Source organism: Trachurus japonicus, chromosome 6, assembly GCF_045865225.1.
Source record: "Trachurus japonicus isolate A0001 chromosome 6, Traja_1.0".
Taxonomy (NCBI): Eukaryota; Metazoa; Chordata; class Actinopteri; order Carangiformes; family Carangidae; genus Trachurus; species Trachurus japonicus.
In genome coordinates this window covers 20,853,555-20,870,641 of record NC_140912.1, presented here as the reverse complement: position 1 = coordinate 20,870,641, position 17,087 = coordinate 20,853,555, and the positions used below count along the sequence as shown (strand labels likewise).

General features: G+C 46.1%; 1 protein-coding gene across 4 annotated transcripts in view; it reads right to left on the bottom strand.

The window, feature by feature from the left end:
* Positions 1 to 288: 288 nt before the first annotated feature.
* dusp8a (dual specificity phosphatase 8a) overlaps positions 289 to 17,087 on the bottom strand; it is a 45,253-nt gene continuing 28,454 nt past the window's right edge. For 3 of the 4 annotated variants that reach the window (XM_085779704.1, XM_085779705.1, XM_085779706.1), the window contains exons 4-7: positions 5,325 to 5,491; positions 5,049 to 5,208; positions 4,609 to 4,732; positions 289 to 4,287 (exon numbers count right to left, since the gene is read on the bottom strand). In XM_085779704.1, coding sequence (XP_085635830.1) covers positions 3,027 to 4,287; positions 4,609 to 4,732; positions 5,049 to 5,208; positions 5,325 to 5,491 — 1,712 coding nt within the window. In that variant the 3' untranslated portion in view covers positions 289 to 3,026. Of the gene's footprint in view, positions 4,288 to 4,608; positions 4,733 to 5,048; positions 5,209 to 5,324; positions 5,492 to 11,274; positions 12,068 to 17,087 lie in introns of those variants that run through there. The other variant, XM_085779707.1, reaches the window with a different exon arrangement.

Here is a 17,087-nt window from a genome sequence, read left to right as displayed (position 1 = left end):
ATTTTGAATGCATCTTCTCTATTAATAATTCACCATTCAATCAGCCAGAGAAAGCATATGGCATCCAGTGTGTGGAAAGAAGAAGAAGAAGAAGAAAAGAGGAAGAAGAAGAAAAAAATCAATAAAGCTCTGTTGTGCGGTTAGAGTGGAGTTTGTTAAACATAAAATCAATAGCAAGGCTCCAGGACTCCGGATGTCGTAATGTGTTGTTCATCGGCCGATTGGAATTCCCTTCCCATCCCTGTTCAGCCCCCATGCAAGCACACAAGAAGAAGAAGCAGAGAGGAGTTTGTTTTTTGTCATGTCTGTATTTTTGTCTCATTTTCACAAAACATGTACAGGGGAAGGAAAAGCCTTTCAATAGAACCTGAGGTATTTTTGCATCAAGCAGCCTAAGGTATCAGGATTTTCTTTTAAAAACTCATCTAAATTAATCAGTGTTCTTAGATGCGTTGCTATTTACACAACATAATAATAATAATAATAATAATAATAATAATAATAATAATAATAATAATAATAATAATAATAATAGTTCATTAACAACAATTTTAGCAAATGGGACAGCCTGCATCATCTTTGTTACATGTCATAAATAATTCTAACAACATTTCTTAAAAATATAGGGAGAAGGTGAGGAGAGGAGAGGTTACTTGAGCCTCGAGGGGGGACATAGGAATCTATCTGAAATTACTGTAGCTGCAGCAGCACAAGGTCAAAGGTCAGAGATCGCCAGAGAGAGAAAAGCTAATCAAGGGTCGAAGGAAAAAGAAAAAGAAACACATTTTACATTATAAATAAATAACCATCTCGCACCAGGAGAGCAAAGTTTTTCATTTCTTTCACCTCAGGATATGAAGATCCTCATTTTTTCCTATCTATTTTGTTATGCTGTGTTTTTTTTTTGTTTAATATCAAAGCTTTGGAAAATAAGAAATAAGGAAACAAAAGAGAAGGAGAGAAAGCGAGGGAGCTTTACGGACATGCATTGTGCTGATGTACCAGCAGCTGTGTACCCTGTGCCGGGCTTGGCTCACTGAAAGATCCCCTGAGAATGAACAAAAGGGTGTGTGTCGGGCTTATGCTTTACACGTGTGAATATAAGTGTAAGTGCTTACAGTATGAGTGTGTGTGTGTGTGTGTGTGTGTGTGTGTGTGTTGGTTTCAGCTTTGGTGGGACATGCTATGATGATGACTGATGTACTGGTGCTGGCTCGGAGAGGACACTCGGTGCAAGTCTTTTAATCTCATTCTCGTGAAAGAGTGTGTGTATGTGTGTGAGTTGCATATAGTTGTTGTTATGCAAGCCTTCATGAAACTGGCAGAAAATATTTTACCGTATATGAGTGATCAGAGAGTGTGTGGCTACTCTGTCTTCCTCTTCACACAGTCAAGAAAAAAAAACAGTCTTTTTAGTCAATGCTTAAGCCCTCAATTGTGACAAATCCATGAATTCACACTGCAGATGAGCCGGAACAGAGACCCTGTTCTTATAGATGTCACTAGGATGTCTGTACCATCCTCCTAACACCAAACAGAGGCTCTATATTTGCATTACCAAAACTCAGGTTTGAAAGCTTGGCTTTCTGAGTATCATATTACCAGGGTGTGTGGATGGATATCGAAATTGTTAATCAGAAAGCAGAAAAAGTGCATTTCAAAGTCATACATCACTCTCTCCCCAAAGAAGAAACAGCACATATTGCTCACTTGAATTTGTTGAATGTGTGTATTTGTATGAGTGTGTGTCCATAAATACCATACAGCAAATAATTATAATAATAATAATAATAATTCAACAAAAGAAAAAAAGAAATAAATCCACAAAACATTATATTATTTCTCATTACCAGAATGAACCAGTACAATAAATTAAAACTATAACTGAACAAAAAATTCCATTAGAAGTCCATTAAAATTGCTATATATATTCATATTGTATATATAGTATTTGTCTGTCTGTAGTCAGCCTTTCAGGTGCATGCTCAGTGGTGACCATAGGTGGTGACTGGGAGCGATGGGAGGGGGTTGGGGGTCTATAAAGGGGCCGAGGGACCATTAAAATTAACCCTCATCACCATCCCGAAACTTCAGTCCCATCATGCTGTTAACACTGGAAACAGGGGGGAGCCAAAGTCAGGAAAGACACACTGTGCTTTCAGATGGGGGAGTGGGGGGGTGGGGGGTGAGGCAGACTGTCTGTCACTGAGAGTCTTCAACTCAAAGTCTTTTCATCAACAAAACGCTGAGGATCCTTCATTGTTTGGATGCAGTACCGCCTTTAGATCAAGTCCTTGGGATCTCTCTGCCTTGTGCTGTGAGTGAGTCTGTTATCGATCGTTCGTTGGTATCATAATGCAGAGTCTGTAGCAGGCAGAGCCGCCGGGTAAAGGACGGGTGGGGAGTTTTTTTTAGGGGTGGGGGGGGGGGGGGTGTTGCCGTGCGAGGTTCTGAGGCTTTCTGACACCGGGGTGAAGCTTTTTGGGAGTAAAACATAGGGCTTGGTTCAAATCACAAGCTAAACACCCACTGAAGCACACTACATTTGACCACAGGCAAGCAGTTTGTGTCCGAACTCTGTCAAAATAGGGGGGTATTCTATATAATAAGGATGCAACTTGGCCTGGGTCATTCCTTTTATTTTTTTTTTAATATATCTGTGACAGAGCTCAGAAACATTAAGAGTTTCAGTACCTAACAGTTCAGCCACCTCCCTGTACGCCACCCTACCCCCAGACGTTTTTTCTTCAGATTTGTGTGAGAGTTCAGGATGGTTATGATCTGCCATCAGCACCACATCTCAGGCTCTGTCCGTCCAAGTGAGGATGCTAGTTTCGCTTTTCACATTAACTCTCTTGCTTTTGTATCTATCCGTCCTTCTCTCTGTTGGAGTCTTTAACACTGTCTGAGAGGGGAGCATAAAAAAAACAAAAAACATCTCCTCCTCATATGTCCTCTCCTTGGACTCCCTCTTAACAGGTCCATGTTTGCCGCCAGGGGACAGCTCTGTTCATGTCCACTATCTGTCAGGATACCTCGATAATCTCCATGCTCCCAGAGAAGCTCGACTGCTTCCCGATCTTCCCCAGTTCCTCCCGGGACCGCGTCTCGGCGATGCCCTCCTCAAACTCCATCTGACAGCTGCGCCGTTTGAACTGCTTCTCTGACGCCGCAGGCCCGCTGTTGTTTGAGGTGTTGGACATGGGCGGCGCCGTCGACGACGATGACGATGACGACGTGGAGTCCCGGTGGTCTCTCTGGATCTGCGGCGCCGAGGGCTTCTCCCTTTGGGCTTTGTCTCGTAACCGCACGCCTTCGCTGCACCCGAACGCCACGTACGCCGAACTGCTCCCGAACCGCACCGAGGACTCCTCTCCCCCTCGGCCGCCGCCTCCTCCTCCTCCTCCCAGCTCCATCTCTCTCTCGCCGCCCTCCTCTGCCCCAAAGTGCCAGGGGGCGTCTGTGGTGGGGGTGACGGGCGTGACCGGAGTGGTGGCCTGGACAGTGTCTCTGTGTTTGGTCCACATGGCCCCGGACCCCACGGTGGGCAGGGACGGTAGCGAGAGGAGCAGCGAGCCCTTCAGGTTCTCGTCCGGGCTGGGGCTCTTGTAGTCCAGCGACAAGCCGAGGGACTGTGGAGGTTGGTGTGGTTGGGAGTGGACCGGTGAACTGTTGGAGCTGTGCTTAGGTTTCCTCCGGGGTCTGGACGAGGAAGAACTAGACCTATGGACCCCTTCATTTCCCAACCCTCCGATGCTGCCCCCGCTGCCCGGTGAGGGGAATGGTGAGTCGGAGGAGCTGGGGCTGTCTAGGACGGGAGACTGGGAGCAGACGCCATTGGAGGTGCCTGTTCCTGGGCTGTCAAGCTTGCACAGCTTGGGGACGTCTTCAGAGTGTGCGGGCGCCAGGCTGGGGCAGCGGGGGCTATTGGGGGAATAGACTGACTTAATGTCCAGGGAGAAGGAGCGTTTGAGGCGGTTAGTGTCCATGATCCTCTCTGCGGAGAGGTGCAGGCCGTTGAAGCCCTGCTGGAGGGAGGTGGGTGACGGTAGCTTGGGTTCTGGTGAGATGTGTGGCTCGGCCACAGATGAATCGTAGTTGCTGTGGTGACCGTTCATCTCGAAACCTCCGTTGATCTCTGAGCCTTGCTTGATGTTGTTTTCAGAGATTTTGTCATCGGAGGTTGAAGTTAAAGCTTGGAGTATTTGCAGGCCCTTCTCAAACTCCAGCAGCTGACCGAGGAAGTTGAAGTTGGGGGATATGGACGGTCTTCGGTCCTTTACAAACCTGGAGGAAGGAGGAAGAAAAAAAAAGGAAAATATGAGCCACAGCAAAGTGTACAAGGGGTGTGAAGCAATGAGGGACGTTTACTACCTCAGATTAACGTGTTTTTACTGATGTACAGTACATAATCCTTTGCCAGGCAAATCAAAGCCTTTTGTACACGCTCCGTTCCCTAGCAGCGCATCTAACAATTTCATTTCTCACGACTGGAGGGGTGGGGGGGCTGAGAAAATCGTCTAGCATTTCTGTCAACAGCTTGTTGTCTTTTTTCACAAGGGCTGACACCTTAGCTCAGCTGGTGGCGGACGGGAGGAGCGAGCGTACCTGTAGGCGTCGTCTGATGACAAGCCCATTGTCTTCATGATGTATGCGATGGCGATGGTTGCTGAACGTGAGATTCCAGCCAGGCAGTGCACAATGACTCTGCAGTTTGACACCTTAGCTTTGTCTGTTGGGGGGAGGAGGAAGGGGGGGAGAGATATGAATACACACAACTCTACACAAATGCAAACAACAGATCATTGACAGGTCTCATCTTAAGCACAGTCTCTGGGGACAATCAGCCCCTATTGAAAGCAAACTGACATTTCCTGGCAGAGTACAGGAGGGGGGGTCACCTAAACGGATGTGTTATACCTGACCGCTTTTGTTTCTTAAGCTGCACGTGAATGTTCAGCGACTATGACAATATGCGGACATGGCGTATTGAATATCATGGCATTCTTTTTAACACCTAACTTGAGATGAATTTTCCCTCCTCTTACCTATGAATTCATTTGTTTTGTCCAGCCAGGGAAGCAGTTTCTCACAGTAGTTGTCGTTTACTGGGATGCGCATGAAGTGGCTTTCGCTGATAAAGTCTGGCTTGGGGCAGGTGTTGCTGGCGTTCAGCACATAGGTAATACCATTCTGGGCCATCAGATCCTGCAAAGGTAGAGGTGAAGGAGGATTTAAAATCACGTTTTTTTTTGCCAGGTAAGAATAAGAAGTTAATTATCTTTGGTGAAATAAATGATTAGATGCAAGAAAATATACTCTACCTTGTTGAGGACGTCTTTCTGTGAGCCCAGGTAGAGATGTGGCAGGATGCGAGTGGGCCCTACATTTGCCACAGGCAAGCAGGGCTGGGACAAGCTCATAGGTAGAGCAGTGGCAGGCTTCCCTTCACACAGGCCGGGGAAACAGGACGAGAAGGCAGCGAAGCCTCCTACAGAGAAAGAAGAGAGGGAGAGAAATGGTCAGATATACCAATGGTTTTCCACACAGCGTACTGAGATCTCTGTAAAAAAAAAAAAAAAAAACTCCCATGAGCTCATGAACAGCACTGAAAAAAAAGAAAGAAACCCAGAAAAAACCCCATTTCACCACCATTAGCGGAGCAGACAGATTCTCTATTGACTTTCAGAGGTGAATCTGGGCTACAATGTCTGGGTCCTGCTTAGTGCAACAGGAGCAAAAAAGAGGCTCTGTGAGCTTCTGTGTGAGTGTTAGGTTAAACGCTGGGCAGCCAGGAATGTGTGTGTCTGGCCCTTTAAGAGGCAGGCGGCTCCACTTTTGGCATATGTGCATAGTGTGTGTGTGTGTGTGTGTGTGTGTGTGGCTCTGTTTCCTGCATGAGCTCATGTCCTGTAGCAGTGCATTGCGTCAGGCTGGGGGAATGAGAGAGGCCACAGGTGCAGGGCCAGGACAGAGGCCCAGTAACATCCCCCTGACAACCGCACATCACACACACACGCACACACGCACACACGCGCGCGCGCATGAAATCGCATATACACACATACTAACAGGATGATACACTCCAAGACACAATCTGATGACATGATCACATAATCTTGTGGTCAACATATGCTCAGTATTCACTCTCACTGTTTATAATTCTCTGTTCATCCACCACACACACACACACACACACACACACACACACACACATGCATGCACGCACACACACACACACACACTCATCATTACTTTGCAGTACAGTGGTTGTATAACTATGGGGTGGGGGCCACTGAGGGGAGATGGGGGTGAGTGGGTAATGACCCTGCTGAGGAGTGTAGAGAAGGAGGGAAGTGCTTCAAGGAAACCCTGAGCCCCAGAAAGGAGGATTAGAACCTAATCTAGGTTCAGCCCTGCCTGACCCAATCTGGGCCTTTAGCACACACACAAACACACGCACACGCACACGCACACATACACACACACATACACACACGGTCACAAAGTGAGAGTGAGTGAGACATGACATCACTGTTCTAAAGTAGCACACACAGCACAGTGCAGGCAGGACATTGCCTTCCGTTGTAACGCACACCCAGCTGCACTACTTATGTAGCAACGGCTGGCCAACACACACACACACACACACACACACACACACAGAGCACACGGTGTCAGCAGCATGAACTGTGTACTCAACAGATACGAGCTTGAGGACAAATAATAAAAAGCTGCAAAAAAAAAAAAAAAAAATTGGGGTTGTGCAAATGTTCAGAGAATAGCAGCTTTGGTATTTGGAGCAATTTCACAACACCACAAGCCTCTGTGTGGCTGGATGCATCCTCATGACCCAGTGCTATTCTGGGTGCACTGTCCCTTTAAGAGCAAGAAGTGAAGAAGGCCTGTCTGTTTCCAGCTATTAATGGCAACCAGTGGAGCAATGACATCAGCGCTCCACATGGGGGGTGGAGTGGAGGGAGAGATAGATGGATGCAGAAAGAGCAATCAGATAACTTACATGATACATGTGGGAAAGCTTAATGCACGGGAGGGGAGGCTGATGGATAGCCGCTGTGCTAGCATGAGTCTCTATTCTAATCTTTTTTTTTTATTTTCGGCTTTTATAAATGTAGGTTAACACACACATGGAGTTTGGCACAGTTTGGCTTTAGACTGTTACTGGCGCTGTAAATCTCCACCAGAGCGTCTTTCTAGTGATCTTTAGGGCGGCGCAACGGCGTCGCTAATTGATAAAACAGAGGGAGGGAGGGCAGTTGTTTGAAGGGTTTCTTCCTGCTTTCTCCATTCCCAAGCTGCTGGTATGGAGCCTGCGTGCACACACACACACACACACACACACACACACACTTGCAAAGAAAATAAATGGTGCTACATATAACCTCCGCCACAGGCATATACTGTATCTGTGTGAGGAAGCGGTATGTTCCTGGAGACAGTTAAATCAACAGGAAAAGCCTCACGTCACACTTCAACCATTTCCCTTTTCTATGCGAGGACATTGTTAGAGAGTAGTTAGAGGGGCAGAAGACAGGACGTCCAACGGTAGAGACTCTTTAGAGTTTCTGTGTGTGTGTGTGTGTGAGTGAGGAGAAAGTGTGTTTGTGTGTGCGAAGGGAAGTGAACACATGAATGAAAATACCCTTCTAAAAATACACTCGCCCTTTAATCTCAAGTGCATCTGGATTAATAATTACAGACATAATTGTTGCAGCTGACCTCATCTGTGTTAAATAAATAGTTAAACGGCAGGAAGAGCGGTGAGGCGGTTGTGTGGCTGGGAGAGCGGGTGAGTAAGGGGTTACTGGCATGAAGGGGAGATTGCAGCCGGAGATAAGAGAGCAGGACTGAGTGTGCCTGCCTGGTTTTTTAAGGGCTATTACATTACAGTGACATTACGTCAACACAATTACAAACACCCTCTGTGTAGTCGAAGCGGTCAGCGCTAATGGACGTTAGTCACACAGGAGATAGCATGTTATTGTCACCTCGTCACCTGACCCCACTCTACTTAAGGTTGTCATGATGACGAGGAAGGGCACTGATGTTGATGACAGTTGGCGCATCGTGTCCCCGAGTCTTGTCAAGATGGAATAAAACACACACACACACACACACACACATACACACTGAGCAACGAAAAGGGCACATGGACGCACTGACACACGCACGCATGACAGCGAGCGCCAAATAACCCAAAGAGACATGGCCTCACATTCTCCAAAAGAAAACGATGACACATCCGTCCATTCCAATCTAAGCACACAAAGCGCACACATAAACACACTGTACATTCACACTGAGGTCACTGAAAATACCCTGTGACACACACACACACACACACACACACACACACACCAGCCCAGCTGTCCACAGAGATGACATCAGAAAGTCAACTGGGAGAGATGAGTTCACCTTCAGCAGCAGCGCACCATGATAACCAGCAGAGAACTAACTAACATTCAACACAAGATATCGACTCAAACGAGGAGCACGAAGAAGCCGCATCCCACAACTACAGTTTGATCTGAAAAATCCACTTTGTAGGAGAACAAAGGGTTCCTGTGAGGAACGCCGTCACGCTGAAGTCATGATCTTGTGCCTCACAGAAATACCATTCAAACTTTTATTCACTTGCGAGAGACTAAATCACCTTTTGCACTGCGCTGCGTCATGTATCTGTAACTTCTGGAAAATGTACTTGGACAGGATGTGACTAACCCATTTCTGAACACATGCTCTAAAATAAAAAAAAATGAAAAAAAAAAATAAAAAAAAGTTTGGGTTGAAAGAAAACACACAACCGGGAAAGAGGGCACTGTGTCGCCAGCAGCGATGCTAGCCAGCGGTGACTTCCTTTTTCCGTTTTCCTCTGCCCACTTCATCACTTATGCAACTGCTTATTTTCCTCTCTCGCCCTGTCAGAGCCGAGCACTCAGGCCTCCTTTGTTTGCTGGTAGGCGAGCGGTGGTCTCTCTCTCTCACTTCTCATCAGTCATTTCCTTCTACTCAACTTCATATTCACATTTTCAGTGCTAGTTATTATCCTGCTGTCATGAAAAAAAGTGTTTAGCAGAAGATGTTTAGAATCAAACTTAGTTTTTTTTGTGTGTGTGTGTGTGTGTTTTGGAGTGGGGTTGCCTGGTGAGGCGATGCAGAAAGCTGAGGGATGAATGGAAGAGGAAGAGTCCTGGAGATATTGACCAGATGAACAGAGACACACAACACCTGCCTGGCTGTTATGGTTAATGGGAGCTCTGCTGTTACGTCACTGCTGCTGGTACAATTGACCAACTCGTCAATACAAGCTCATACACCCCCCCCCCCCCCCTCCCTCACCCCCTCCCTCCGCCTCTGTGCCTTGTGTGTTTCAGTCTCTGTGTAGCTTGCAGTTGTCCTCTTTAACTCATCTGTTAATGGAGAGGACACACACACACACACACACACACACACACACACAGCCCTCCACAGCCTGGGGGCATTGATCTGCCTGAATGACTACCCCGCACCCATTCTTCCTCTGTGGTTCATATCAGGGGAGACATGACGCCATCCTCTGTGCCCCTCCAGCTGTCCCCTCTACTATGAGGGGACATTAGCATCTCAATGTGAACCCCCCTCCCCTCTCCCCCCCCTCCCCAAACATGACATCATTGCACACATGTCCCACTCAGCTCCACAAAGGCCAAGCTGCAGCCTGGAGAAGCGATGAGAGCGTGTCTGTTTTAAGGGGGCTGAGAGCGGACCCACATCTGTCAGAAATGTGCAGATTGACAGGCTCATAGATGAGCTAGTAGGATGAGGTCATCGCTTTTTCATGCAGATTGATGACGGGCGGGAACAACTGTACGATAAACACGTCATCCTGGCTGATGGTTAAACAGTTTATTGTTCCTTTATCTTACTAGAGTAGACGGTGCCAGCGGGAATATGTCACTTTGATCAGCTGCTGTTTCAGCAGTAACATGTTATTGCACTATTGAGCTATAAACACTCCTGTAATTCAGACTGCATTCGCAAATCTATTTCAAAATAACCTGTGACATGCGATTCTATTTTCACCCCCTACTGGCAAATGTGTGATTTTTTTTTTTGTTCTGCTAGCACTTCAACCAGCAAAACCTGGCTGTGTCGAGGTGAACTTTACACGCACACACTCACACATTCACACATGCACACCAACAGTGTCAAGAACGGCAGGTGTGCAGAGCTGCTGTGCTAACTGCTTTGAACCGGCTCTCTGATATGCCCCTGATATGCATGTAGCGTATAAACTTTACACTCATGCCCTCACACATTTATGACTCCAAGCATCCAATTATAATCGACACTGTAATGAATGAATGGCTGATCTGACATTTTAGTGTAAATTGCAGGTAAACGTGTTGATTTTTTTGTTGTTGTCGTCCAGCCCCGTTGCCGTGCATTGCCTCATCACTCTGTGTGAAAAGGTGTTACATTAAACACCTGCAGTGCACGCTGCACACATATTGATAACATAATCTCCACAAGACACCATTCTGCAGAGAGGGAACAAGGGAGGGAGTGAAAGAGAGAGAGAAAAGCCAAGAGCAAAGGAGAAGAAAGAGAAAGAGCCTTTGTGATAGTTTTACATCTCAATGACCACAGGCTGAGAGAGCATGAACACTATGTCATACCGCGGGTCATAGCTCTCAGCCCCCCCCCTCCTCCAGCTCCTTTTTTTTCCTCTTCATCGCTTCTCGTTTTCATGATGTCATCCTCTTAATCCTCCTTCTTCCTATTCTATGTCTCTAAACACATTAACTGCATAAACAAAAAGGTGGGAGAACAATTAGTGGCTTTGGCTGGCTCCCTGTGATGTATTCTTTACGCCTGCTGTGGCAGTAAATCTCACTATTGATCCACTGCACGTCTTTAAAATTCGCTTCACATCTATCTTTCATTTGCAGCGTGCCTGGACTGGAATACCTCAATACCTGAGAACCCACTGTGCCTTTGTACTCATCTGCAGTGTGCGAGCCGTCACCAGGGGTTTTCCCCCCTCGTTCACATCTGCTATGTCTGTGTATTTCAAAGCCATTTACACTTTCGTGTGGTTACATCCCTAAGAATTCATATTAATCATCTTTCCATCTTCACTGTGTCTCTGTTCGCAAAGATTCACATCCTCAGCAGAAATTAGTGTTTTCAAACTCACATTAACTTGACCACACACACACACACACACACACACACCACTTCTCCCCCCTCAGCGTCCAGGTGGATACACACCTCGTAGCTCTCTCCCCTCCTTCATTCGTCGGACCCTGATCTTCAGCCTCATGTCTGTTTCCTGCAGGTCCGGCCAAAAACAGTCCTCCGCTGGGGCAATCACCACATCCAGAGGCATCCCCCAGAACACAGTCTTGTCTCACGCGCGCGCACGCACACACATAAACACACACAGATGGAAATGTTCTGACAAGAGGTGAAGCCCTCCGAGTCTGAGTGTGAAAATCCCAAGTTGACAAAACTTCCTGCTGGCGCCCAAGTCCACTCTGGTCACGTCAGCTGTTCCAGCGTCCAGTCGGAGACCCTCGAGAGACTTGACCCAGTATACAAGAAAAAACTAGTCCAGATATGTGTATGGAGGACACGCTCCTCAAGTCCACCTATGAACGAAATTCCATGCAATCACCACAAAAATTCCCAAAATGCTCCCGTGTCAATATTTAGCAGTTCTGTGGTTTTGGTGGAGAACGGTCGCCACAGAGGGAGCAGGAGGGAAAAAAACCAAAAGTGAGTAGCCTGTGTTGCCTGTATGCAGACGCCAGCTGTAATGTGCCTGCAGCTGGTTTACAGAGCGTCTGTGTGTCTCTCTGAGCCCTCTCTCTGTCTCTGTGAGTCCACAGCCAGAAGAGTAGCCCACTATTGTTGTGCTGCTTCACTCTCCGCGTCTCTCATTCGCTCAGTCGCTGGCTTACACTCCTCCCTCTCCCTCCCTCCCTCCTCTCCGCTCTCTCTCTCTCTCTCTCTCTGTGCAAAGAGGATGACGGAGCTGCACTCTCTCCTCGAGCTCTGGGGGTGAATGAGCTCACTTGCCGTGAGCTCAGACTCTGCCCTCCCTCCCTCCCTCCCTCCTCCTCCTCCTCCCCCCTCCTCCTCCTCCTCCTCCCCCTTCTGCTACCTCCCTTGCTCCCTCCCTCTCTTGTGGAGCCAGCGCTCCGTCATAGCTAATGTCTAAGGCATGTAACCACATTCCTTACTCACCCAACAAATATGCGGCCACCTCAGGGGCCTAGCTGCGAAGCAGGGCTCTATCAGGGAAGGATGGAGGCGAAGACGCTGCTATCAGGATGTTTAACAGATATGTACATGCTGCTGCAGGACAGATTTGTCTCTGTGCTCTTACTGTAATTGCAGAGAAGTAAAATGCTTGGCTTATGAAAAGACACTCGAGTCGTTGACATGTATGATGATATGTTTCTTAAATTAAAGAGTGGTGTTTGTGAACTTGACTGTTAGAAAGTAATTATTAATACATGAGACATATGAGTTATGAGTAGTATGAGTTATACTTTTTAAATCAAATATAGCATTTTATATCAAAAGATTATAATCTGTCTGACTATCAGTCCTCATGCACATCTTTCATTAAGGTGCACAGAAGCTAAACAGCTACATGAGGGTGATTGCCTTAAATGTACTGTAGCTTGGAGGCACATTAAACTTTCTACAGGGGCGGATTAAGACTGTGTCAGTGTGTTGAAAACTGATTTGTCTCCGAAGGTGAGGGAATGCGTGTGACTTCACTGCGTTTCCTGTCCTGGTTCATGTCTAACACGCCGTGTTTGGACACTGTGTTCTTGTTGTTGAGGATGAGAAGGTAGACAGGACGGGAGAGAGGAGAGAGGAGGAAAGTGAAGCTGAGGAGGAGGAGGAGGAGGAGGAGGAGGAGGAAAAAAAAAAGAAAGACACAAAAGCAGACAAAAGTGGAAGGGAAGACTAGAGATGATGAGAAGACCAAACAAGCTCGTGGTTGGCAGCCATCATCCATTTGACAGGCCACAGACTCCTCGTACTTTACTATGGAATGACAAACATGTAGGCCACAAGTCCAGCCGTGGAAACAAAGCAGCACTGGACTTAACATAACCGCTGGAGGAGACTGAATGGTACAGTAACTGGACGTTAACTAGTCATTATCCAAATAAAGCTGCTTTAAATACATCTTAATCACACAACAACTAACATGTAAAAAAAAGAAAGAAAGAAAAAGTCCCCACAAACCTGGTTTTAATTTCACATCTGCCTACTTCAGATTTTTTTTTTTATCAAAATGCAGCCTTCACGTGTTGGTCAGTCAAATGTCCTGTCTACTGTCTGCTAAGCCTCAGGTTGAGACATCACGGTACACTGATTACATTCAAACCAGGTCAGATGGGCTTCAAGTAAATTAAGTCATCGCGCAGTGAGCACTGCTCCAAAAAAAGGCAAATAAGCTTATACAAGATGTCTAGTTAGGGGGCCAGCTGCATGCTGACTGACTGACCTCATCTCATCACAGCAGACCCCTGAATGATCACACACGGGTGAGAACAGCCTTACGTCACCCTCCGCTCAAGTACGGGTCGCTGAGAGAAAGGAAATAGGTCACTTTGCTGATGATGGATAAAAAAAAAAAATCGGGTTACTGATAAAAACTATGAGCAAACACACAAGCATGCCAACACACACACACACAGCTGCAGCCGGTTGCAGCAGGTGTGGCACGCCACAGTGGTCAACCAGGGTCACTACACTTCAAACACACCGATCATCAGTTTGGTTGTTCTGTCTGTGTGGCTTGAAGCCATAAAGCAGCTTTGAAACACAGGACTTCCTACAGTAACTAACACCTGCAAAGCCACAGCAGTGGAGGCCAACAGCAACAAAACAAAGTAGCTGCTGCTGGCTGGCTGCATGTTTTAATGGTCAAACTCTTTTGAGCTAAAGTCAATACCGTGCCCCCGGTTCCCTTTATACCCCCTCTCCCCCTCCTCTAGTCCTCAGCAGGGTAACAAGGCTCAGAATAGTAGGTGTGTTAATTAGAGGATTACAGCCAAGACACTTTTAAATGACAGCCAGGGCTTTTTTTATTGACTGCACATGTGTGCCCTGCTGTGACAGAAATAGGTGGGACTGTCACCCCCGGCCACCACCACTCTCCACCCCCCACCTCCCCCTCCCCACACTTCCCTGACATCTCTTAGATTTAGAGCGTGCTTTTATGGTAGAGGGCTTGTTACTGGGACAACACACAGTTTACATACACATACACATACATAGAGACCAGCCAAAACAGACTAGGGGGGAGAGAGAGAAGTGGAGATGAGCATGAGATAGTGGTGTAAGACAGAAAGGGAGAAGGTGTGGAAAGGCCAAAGGGGCCTTGGAGACCAGAACAACAAGGAGCAGCGTCTCCAAACAAGGTATGCTGGGAAAGATGTAAACAGCAATGGAGAAAGAAGGTCGCTCCCGCACGGGCAGTGAGAGTTACGGCTTTTTAAATGAAGGGTCAATTAATGAAAGAGGACTTTATGTAAGGCATGACTCATCTGTGCAATAGACCACTGCTGGGAAAACACCAGTTCATGAAGTCATGTTTGGATTCAAACTACTTATTATGGAGCGTCTCATTTTGTGTTTGTAAACTTGCTAAATATCCTAAGTGCCCATACACCATGTACTGAAATAACAGGTGTGACCTGGAAATTGTCTGATGTCTTGATATTTACTTTATATCAGACATTTTGTGTAACTAACCTCATAATAACCTTGTTTTAAATAAATAACTCAAATTAAGTTATTGACCGACAAGTTTTTTTAAAAGTCACTGACAGATGCAAACTAACAAACAATTTCTCAATAGGGTGAGAATAATTTTAAAACGCTGTAGATTTCAGCTTTAATAATCACAACAAATATATGTATTATTTTCACCATTTTTTTTTGTTAAATAATAAATGTTTAGTTGTTAGAATGTGTTCATTTTGCTAATGTTGGCCTTTGAGTTCATGGACATACCTTATAGACTTAAAAAATGATTAATCAAATATGTTTATATTGAATAGTATATATGAATATAGATGCATAAGTCTAGTCATTTGAGGGAAGTTCTGGTATCCACAGGAAGCTTACACTCCTGATGTCGGTCTAATATAAAAAAAACAAACCAAACCAAAAACAAACTGTAAATATATTTGTTATAGGTTAAAATCTCCCGTGTAACTTTGCACTAGCATCATAAAATAAATCAAATCTTTTTGCCGTGACATATTTCATCAGGGCCCATCCCCACTTCCCCTCCGTGCTGAGACAGGCAGCGTCAGGAGTGTCATCCTACACCGAAGATCATCTGTCAGGATATCACAGGAAAAAGAGACGTCATTCTCTGGATAGGTCAGGTTAGAGTGATGAAGAATGTGAGTTAATGTGGGTGCCAGTTCATCTTTGTGTGTGTGTATGTGCGTGTGTGTGTGTGTGTGTGTGCACTGCACCATGTGTGAGGAAGATGAGCAGCAGTGGGTAAGATGAAGACTAAAGAGGACATTAGAGAAGAGGGAGGGTTAAGGACCTGTTAGACACTTATTTGCATCAATATGGGTAAACACAAGCATGTGCGCTCGTGCACATGTTTATATCTTTGTACATGCATCCGTATTGGTGTGTGTGTGTGTGTGTGTGTGTGTGTTGATCGTGCTGGTTGTCAGGGGATCAGTAACAAGGCTGCTCTTGCAGTGATGTAATGCCCACAGGAGAACGCAGCTGCCATGCCTGGGGGGTGAGGTAGTCACAAGGGGAGAGAGAGAGGGGAGGATGGATGGAGGGATGGAGCAATTGAGAATGGGGGGAGGCACTGAGGAGGAGAGGAGAAGAAATGAAGGGGTGATTAAAGGAGGAGGGGGTTGCTGGAAGAGAGAGGGGGTTGTTTTAATCCACAGGGAAATGGAAGCTGAAATGATGCGGTCATGTTGCAAAGGGACATCAGTGGCGTGCTGGGAAATTACCTGTATGTGTATGTGTATGTGTGTGTGTGTGTGTGTGTGTGTGTGTGTGTGCATGGTAGGGCTGATTATTGAACATCAATAGTTGGTTTATCTATTGATTAGACATTTCTTTTTCAATTAAGGCATATATTCATATTTAATTTCAGCACTGTCTTGCATTGATAATCCAAATTAGATGTCATGACTCTCACCTAATGCACACTTTTTCCCTCTAACCTTTAAAAAAAACTTCCTTCCTCTGCTCTTACTCCAATTTCCAGACAGATTACAGGAGATCTGACAAGAGATAAGGTCAAAAAGAAAGAGGCAAAGTGGGTGAAGACGAGAGAGGAACTAGAGAAACATGAAAGAAAGAGATTCTTACAAGAAAAGATGAGGCGGGCGGGGGTGAGGCATGTGCGATTTAAGGCATCACTGGTGCACTACTTGGTCATGTGTTCATGTGCTCATGCATGAGATAGTTTCATCTCTATCTGTGCAGCCTGGAGGGAGGGAGGCTTGCTCTCATCAGTCATGCAGCAGACCCCCTGCCCTCCAAACAACTTAACCCCCTGGAGGAGCTCAGCACTCAGGGCTACTGCACCGCTAAATCTGCCTCACTGGCAAGAAATTAGTTTACACCCAGAAATATATACACTCACTCCAGCACATTTATAAAGACACCAAACACACACACACACACACACACAAGGGGGAGAAGAGGGTAAGCTATCAAACACACCAAGGGGGGCTTTCAGGACCAGACGGGCCCTCATAAACCAGATGAACTACTTAAAAATCCCAGTTGGAGATGTTCAGTGGTGTGTGTATGTGTCTGTGTGTGTATGCGCACGCTTGTGCGCAAGTGTGTGCATGTGTGTGTTTGTCTGTGGAGAAAAATGGGGACTATAAAGCTTCAATATGAAATGAGATTGCACGACGTCATCACCAGAAGCCCCTCCCTAACCCTTTTTTTGTTGCGTGCGCATTTTTGTCTTTTCAATTGAAAATAAAAAAAAGTTAAGAATATAATACTGACAAGGGAAAAAAACTTTTTGGAGTCATTTCAGGGTTTAA